Genomic DNA, 8,299 nt, shown 5'->3' on the forward strand with positions numbered 1-8,299 from the left:
CTTTGAATGTCTGGCTGTTTTTCCCTATATATGGAAACTGCAGACTCTTTTGTCTGAAGAGCAGCTTTTGTGCTGTGTCTGTCTCGATCTGCACTGAGAAAATAAACTAGCCAATGGTCAATATGTAAGGAGAAATGAAATGGTTGGAGATGGCTGCTCAGCATGCAACAGTTGGTTTTAGCCCAGATGTACAGCTTCGTCTTGCAGGAGTGCCCTGTGAAATCTGCACCGCAGGCATTCAGCTCCTGCTTGTTGTGTCCAACCTCTTGTTAGATTCATGTGGAAGCTGCATCACAGACTAGCATCCAGCTCTGTGGGGGGGTTCAGGATTCAGTTTGTGTCTCTTTAGAGGCAAACTGTCTCAAAAGGGACGCAAACTGTTTGAACTCTGTGTGGAATCCAAAAACAGAATGTGCCAGAAAAAAAAAAAGGAAAAAAAAAAAAAACTTTAGAGTTTAGGAGTTTCTCTGCAAGAAAAAGCAAACAAACAAAAACAAAACACAACAGATGGTGTAAAAACCCTGCCACAGACCCAAGGTTGTAGAGAAAAGATGACAAACTGGGTGACAACGGCGGCACAAGTCAAGCAGATGATAAGCACAGTGTATCAGAAGATCACTAAGATAAAATGCCCCAAGAACCTTATCAAGAAACACACAAAGAGATATCAGATTGCACTTGCACCTTTGCTACTCTTGTTTGGCCAGTTTAGAAAAGCTAGTATGAACTGATAAAATATCTGAGCACAACTAGACAGTGTCTGAGCCATGGGTCTATCGTAGTGCTGGAGGACATCACCAGAGAATTGGACCAGTTTCTTGCACTGAGCTGGAGCATCTCTTGCACACTTATCTTATGTAAAAACGGTCAGGATTGGTAACAAGGAGGGTAATCATCCAAAAAATCCAGTGAGGCACCAAAAATATCATCCACGCAGGCGGTTCCACAACAGGAGGGTTGGGTTAGGGTTACTTATGGTAGGAGGTAAAGGATAAAGTGAAGAATGACTGGACTTTGCCTTTACAGAAACACTCTTGTCTTCATCTGTAACCCCCCAACTGAATAATGGTGGGACAAATTCTTCCTTTCTCATCCTGAGATGAGAGATGAGATGAAACTTTAATAATCCCTGTAGTAAATCATATGATTGCAGCAGCAGAATCACTGTCAAAAATCAGTAAATCAAGACTAGATATAGATTAGTTGGATGTAGATAAATAAATGAAGGTAAAGATGAAAGTAACTAAGATTAACCCTCCCACTGCCTTCAACCCCAACACCTTTTATCAGTTGGGGTTAACTTGAACCCAGCGATTTAAACCTCCAGAAAATGATTATAATAAAAATGATCTGATTACCATGCATTTGTTATATAAATAATATCTTGGATGCCTTTTGCAGAATCACAGATGGTCCTGCTGTAAGATGTTAGAGATATATCCTTTAGTGTCAAGAAAGTAAATGGGTCAATAAATAGATGCTATGACATTCAGACTAGATTTGAAACATTGCAGATGAAATAAGTTCATTGTTGAACTTTACATGCACTGTTTTTCTATGATATGCATGTTTTTCCTTGATACCTGGATGTGTGATCCACAGAGGACAGTCTGGAGAGTCTAAAGGGTTAAATTTTACCAGGAAGTGCAGTGCAGCTACAAGAGTAGGGAGGAGCATTTACTCATGTCAACGTGCTGAAATGAAACTTAGATGAGTAGATGCAGATGTTGAGTTTTCAAAATCTGGTTGTCAACTTTTCTTTGGACTTTTGCACCAATCCTTTTAAAGATTGCCGCATTGATTCACAGGTAAGACTAAATATTGTGGGAGAGAAAAGTAGTGAGAGAGAACAGTTTCCTTCTTCCTGCTTGTTGATGGATTCCTAGTTAAGCCACACATTATATTGGAAAATAAAGCAACCAATCCAAATGTCATGTATACAATCCTTCAACTACAGTTGAACCCATTTGAGAGGTTTAATGTTGTGCTTCATGTTTTTGCCTTTTTTAGATATGGCAGCAGCTAGCAGTCTCCTGTCTGAGGAGCAGCTCATGTGTTCTGTCTGCCTGGAAGTGTTTACTGAGCCAGTCACTACACCTTGCGGACACAACTTCTGCAATGCATGTATCCAACAATATTGGGACAGCAATGACATTTGCCAGTGTCCATTGTGTAAGAGGCTCTTTTCAACAAGAATTGAACTTCAAGTCAATACTTTTATATCTGAGCTAGCTGCTCGATTTAAGAGATTTAAGAGGTCAACCTCAGAGCCATGTCTTCCTGGTGAAGCAGATGTGTCTTGCGATATCTGCTCTGGGATGAAGGTCAGTGCCATTAAATCTTGTTTGGTGTGTCTAACTTCCCTGTGTGAAGTGCACCTGGAGCCTCACCAGAGAGTCGCAGGCCTCAAGAGCCATACCCTGATAAACCCTGTGGGGAACCTCCGTGACAAGATGTGCAGGAACCACCACAAGCTAACAGAACTGTACTGCAGGACTGACCAGACTTACCTTTGTGTTTTGTGCATCAAAACCGATCACAAGGGTCACAATGTTGTAGCCCTTGAGGAAGAATATGAAGTAACGGTAGCAAAAAAAGATGAGACAATGGCAAAAGTAAAGAAGATGATGGAGTTACGGTCTGAGAGGATCAGAGAGATAGAAAGCTCAGTCGATGCCAGCCAGAGAGAAGCTGACAAAGAGATAGCAGCCAGTGTGGAAGTCTTCACTGACCTGATCCGCTCCATAGAGAAAAGCCAGGCTGAGCTTGTTGAAGTGATTGAGGAGAGGCATCAAGCAACAAAGCAAAAGGCTGAGGATTTTATAAAAGAACTGAGGATGGAAATCACTGATCTTGAAAAGGGAAGCAACGAGTTGCAGCAGCTGTCACAATCTGATGACCACCACCTTTTTCTCCAGAGCTTCTCAACCATCTGCTCTCTATTAAATAAGAACCGGAAGGACATGGGTGTTGACAGCAATCTGTCTGTCGGGACAGTGAGAGGAGCCCTGTCGGCACTGAAAGAGACAGTGGATCGAGAAATGGAGCAACTCCCTGAGATCAAACTGAAAAGAATAAAAGAACATGCAGTGGAAGTGACTCTTGACCCTGACACAGCACATTGCCAACTCATCCTGAGCCAGGATGGAAAACAAGTGACACATGGAAACGTTACTCAGAATCTTCCCAACAATCCAAAGAGATTCGAGTTTTGTGAGGTTTTAGCAAAGGAGGGGTTCACAACAGGGAAGTTTTACTTCGAGGTGCAGGTGAAGGGAAAGACTGAGTGGGTTGTCGGAGTGGCTAAAGAGTCTATTGATAGAAAGGGCAACACAAAACTATCAGTTCAAAATGGATTTTGGACTATTGGGCTGGATGAGGGCACATATCGAACAAATGGAAAAATCACACTGAAGGGAAAGCTCCAAAATGTGGGAGTCTTTGTGGATTACAACAAAGGAATTGTCTCTTTTTATGATGTGGATTCTAAATCACATATCTACTCTTTCACTGGTTGCTACTTTACAGAGAAGCTCTATCCATACTTCTGTCCTCAAGAAAATCAAAATGGAGCAAACTCTGCCCCCCTCGTCATAACTCCTGTACATCGCTGAGACTGAGTTTTGTTTTCCATTGGTTCCTCCTCTTTTAAAGTCATGGGAGAAATTCCGTCTGTATATTACTACATTTAGGAGTTTTCACTACTAACACCAAACTCAGAAAGTGTTAATGGCAATTGTAACTGCCTTTACAGGAGGTAAAATGTTTTAGTTGCCTTTAACTCCAGTCCACTGGATATTTCAAAGTGGTATGATGTTGCGTCTTTACAGGTATGCCATTTGGTAGCATTTCTCCATGCTTACTTAAACTAAATAAATTTATCAGAATTTCTGTGGTCTCTAATATGAGTTTGTTTGTTGTTGTTTTTTTTTTTTTTTAATGAATGTTATGAAGCTACTGAGCTGGTGAGCACAAGTGCAAATCACAGGCAGGCTGGAGACAGGGTTGATGTAGAGAAGTTGCATTTTTATTTGAAGGTGGGGGGGAAATGGATTTGCCGAGCCAAGCAAAGTCCAGCAGAGAGGGGAAGTGGTCCAGAGCAGAAGACAGAGAATGGTTGAACTGAACTGAGCTGGGCGAGGCCAGTGTGGGGAGCAGGGCAGATGAGACAAGGCGAGGGGAGGGGGAGGCAGGGGTCAGAGCAGACAGGACTACAGAGCAGAGGAGACACAGGTTGGGGTTGGGGTTACAGTTAGCAAGCAAACTTGCAGAATGCAAACAAGACTGGCTGGAAGCATAGGCTGACTAACTGGTAGCAGAGACTATGATCTGGCAGAGTGGATGTGGTTGACCTGGGTATGCAGACACGGCGCCCCGCACACGCTTATCACGCACTGCGCGTAGGGCACCAAGTGCCTGGGGGGGCACCAAAAAAAAAAAAAAAAAAAAAACAAGCTCGTGAAAAATCATCATAATAATAGTAATCATAACAATGATATATTTAAAATTGTGTAAAGTGTGTAAAACATGTTAATAGATATAAGCAATACAAAAATAACATAGGCTTATTTGCTCGAGAAAAACATGAATCTCCTGTGCGGCCCTCTCCCCAGTCTAACTTTGGTGCCCCCTCCCCCATCCCATAGTGGTTTACTCCATTACGCTTCAATCACAAGTTTGGCAGACCTTTATTTTTGGACATGTCATCGAAAAGGCAGCAAGAGTCGGGGGCGGAAAAGAGGAAAAGAAAGAAACAACGAGATGATGCTCGCGCGTCACTTGCAGGTAAGACAATAACAACTGTTAATTTTGTTACTTTTAGCCCTAGTATGCATGTCTATGCTCGTGCCAGATAATACTACCGTCAACAACCTTTGTAACGTTAGCTCCCACTAGCCATGTTCAGACGTAAGTGTTACGTTTCAAATAATTGATGCTGGGCTAGCTAGTTATTTTTAGTTGTGTATATGGATATGGATCTGGAGTTGAGATGTCTGTATTTGGCGTTTGTTATATTCTATGAACCAACGAGTATGTGATTGTGTAGTGAAAAACAAAAATAATGAGTTGATGAATGGAAAACGGGTCTTGGTAACCTGAACGTTGATGTGATATACCAAATTAGACAGGTGATTGATTATCAGCCGTCTTTCACCGGCGATGTCGGCGCTGACAGGATTCGGCATGCCGACGTTACATAACGGTGTCTCCGTGACCGTTTAAGATATTCAGAAACTTTAAAAAACATCTGAAAACCGGAGCTTTGCGTCTATATAGAGTGCCATTACGGTAGCATGTAGGACTACTGACACTTCGACCGTCCAATCACAGAAGATTCCCCGATGTGTCACAAGTTTGTAATGTGAGCTTGTCACTACCGTAACTCCTGAACCAATGGTGCTATCGAAAAAATTACGACGGTTTCCAAAAGCAGAGAGCCGGAGCTTTCCGATGGAGTGCGGATACACCAGTCATTACGGTGACCGACTGGCCGGCAGCTCACACAACATTTTCGTGAGGTTCATAGGCCAAGAGCGACATCTGCTGGTGAAACTGTAATTTGAAAAAAATCAATATTAAAGTTGTGTAGATTTCCCCTCTTCATATTCATAGTTTTCAAACTATGTACAGAATTTTTATATTGTGCCCCATTAATCCTTGTCTATAAAGGTAAAATAATACATTTTTCATGTACCAGTGTTTTAAATATAGGCCTACATAACACTATAATTAATTTTGAAATATTTTTGTACCATGGTTCAAAACTGTATTTCACTGTAGAATCCCTGAGTATTTTGTCTTGTATTTGTGATTACAGGCTCAATGCTTCGATATGTGCAAGGAGGGACACAAAGCCAAGTGGAAGATCCAGATGATCAACCATCTACAAGCAGACATCAACCATCTACAAGCAGACATCAATCACCAACCAGTTCCTTATTCAAGGATACTTAGTACTGTTTTTACAGTTTTGACAGATCTTTATTTAATAGTGGTGTCATTTATTTTTTATTTTAAATTATTTTATTTTATTTATTTATTTGAGTGTTTGGTGCCATATTTAGTTAGTGTTTAGTCAGTGTGTTATAAAGATTTTATTATTATTATTTATCTCTTATTTTTTCCAACAGTTTTTGAAACATAAATGTTGAAAAGTTATTTTGTAAAATAAAGAGAAACGCAATGACAAATACTGAGTTATTGTTCATTTCTGGCGGCGGCGGCGGCGGCGGCGTGGGGGGGCACCACAAAGCATTTGTGCTTAGGGCACCCAAATGGCTAGTGCCGGCCCTGTGGGTATGTAAAGGTCTTGATCGCTGGATGAGGTTCAGGTGGTGGTGCTTGGCTCTGACTCCAACACACCTGTCTCCACTCAAACACACACACACACACACACACACACACACACACACAAACCAAGAGAGAGAGAGAACAACTGGCAACAAGGTGGAGGGAGAGACAATGAAAATCTGATTTTAACTTAAACATGTTTTTGTTATTGAAACAAACTGTTATATGCAACAAACTGTGGCCTTTTTTGCAAAATATAATGTGTTTTGCCTTCTGATTTTTTTGATGTAAATACAGACACAAGCATAAAGAGTTAAACAGAAAACATTGTGCATACACATCACACTGACTGTGCAGGGAGAAGAACATGAGTGCATTGACAGTGGGCAGAAATGAATCTCATGAATTTCCTGAGTATGGAGTATTTTAAATATGCGAAACAACACCACTGCTCACATAAGGATATTGTATGATATTTTCATACTCGAGAAGACATAACTACTAAAGATTGCGCTTGCAGACTATTAGTGTGTTTGTTCTTCCTGGATACAGCATACAAAGGTTTATAGTGAATGATGAATTGTTTTTTTGCATTCTGAACAGGTTTCTTCTCATCAGAGCCATGCTCATATGTTTGAGTGTGAGCATGTTTGGAAAATCAGGGACAGTTCTTTTTAGGTAGCCTACATGTTTGTGACAAAGTGGGGCAGGGAATGGCCACCTGATGGGAGGAGGAGAGGGAAAGCTGGTCAACAAGGCTAACCTGCAGCAAGTTAAGACATTCCTACACAGCCCTCTTTGTAATGGGGGGAAAGGATTCTCAATCTACCTATGCAGAGCTGTCAGTCTTAAAAGAAGAGTAACCGTGACCATGGCATGAAAACACTGATTCAGCTAAGACTCAGGTTGAAACAAGGGTCTTAGAAAAAACTTGTAATAGCACAATGCAATCAGCACTGTCACATCATAGTAAAACAGCATGGGTTTCCATTGTCAGCTCTTTTTGTTTAGTTTGCATATGTCCACCCCCGAGTTTTCCTTTCCTACATTCCAAAGGCAAGTATGTCAGGTTGGAGACTCTACATTCCCCGTATACACAAATGGAATTGTTTATCTTTGTTCGCCTGATGGATTGGATACTCGTTCTGGATTACTCTGCGCTCCCCCTAATGCATATTGGGCTAGGCTTCAGCTAACAATGACCTTCAAAAAGATCAGGTGCATATATGAGAGAAAATGAATGAAATTATGGCACTGAAAATATTTCTTTGACTACTGTGCTGAACATAAAGATTTTCCTTAATCTAAAGATGGCCTCTGCCAGCAGTGCATGAATATGTATGAACAACAGTGCACGTGTTCTATCTGTGAAGGGAGAATTCACCGAGCTGGTTGTTATTCCATGTTGACATTTTTCGCCATGGCCTGCGTCCAGGAATGCTGGGACAACAATGACAGCTGCCTCTGTTTCACATGTAAAGAAGAGTCATTTGCAAAGTGGCTGTCTCCCAAATGTGATAAGGGCTCAGGCTTTTTTCATATGAATGCAGGAATTTGCAGCACTTGACTGCCATATTAACATACCATACCATATTAGGTATTTTTTTGTATACTCTGCATCACACATACTGTACATGTGCACATTTCACCAGAGGAGTGATAGCACAAATCAGTTTTACTAGAACAACGGTGCATGCCTCCACTGTGTGACCATGTAAAGTCATGATCAGCTTTATAAGTCAATCAATAGTAGTCCGCCCACTGCTCCTGCCTATGGGCTCCTGCCTCCACGTTGGTGTGTGTGTGTGTGTGTGTGTGTGTGTGTGTGAGCAAGAGAGAGAGTTAGTGAGTGCATGCACACATTATCCTCTAGTGTGGTGAGTAGGCTGGTGTCCTAAAGCACCACTGTTGGAGCTCATCCATAAATGTGACTAAAACCTGATGTGTTTCATTGTATCTTCTCTTTCATTAACAGCAAATGAGCCCATCCTTCCTTGTCACAAACCCG

General features: G+C 41.5%; 1 protein-coding gene across 1 annotated transcript; it reads left to right on the forward strand.

Annotated features, from left to right (window-relative positions):
- The first annotated feature begins 1,652 nt into the window (after positions 1 to 1,652).
- Positions 1,653 to 3,891, forward strand: LOC115355247 (E3 ubiquitin-protein ligase TRIM39-like). The gene is made up of 2 exons (XM_030045966.1): positions 1,653 to 1,808; positions 2,011 to 3,891. The coding sequence occupies exon 2, from the start codon at positions 2,013 to 2,015 to the stop codon at positions 3,612 to 3,614; it is 1,602 nt and encodes a 533-aa protein (XP_029901826.1). The 5' UTR covers positions 1,653 to 1,808; positions 2,011 to 2,012; the 3' UTR covers positions 3,615 to 3,891.
- Positions 3,892 to 8,299: the final 4,408 nt, after the last annotated feature.

The sequence above is a fragment of the Myripristis murdjan genome, chromosome 23 (assembly GCF_902150065.1).
Source record: "Myripristis murdjan chromosome 23, fMyrMur1.1, whole genome shotgun sequence".
NCBI lineage: Eukaryota > Metazoa > Chordata > Actinopteri > Holocentriformes > Holocentridae > Myripristis > Myripristis murdjan.

Coding starts and splice junctions, on each gene's coding strand:
- LOC115355247 (XM_030045966.1), top strand. CDS start 2,013: ATGGCAGCAGCTAGCAGTCTCCTGTCTGAGGAGCAGCTCATGTGTTCT.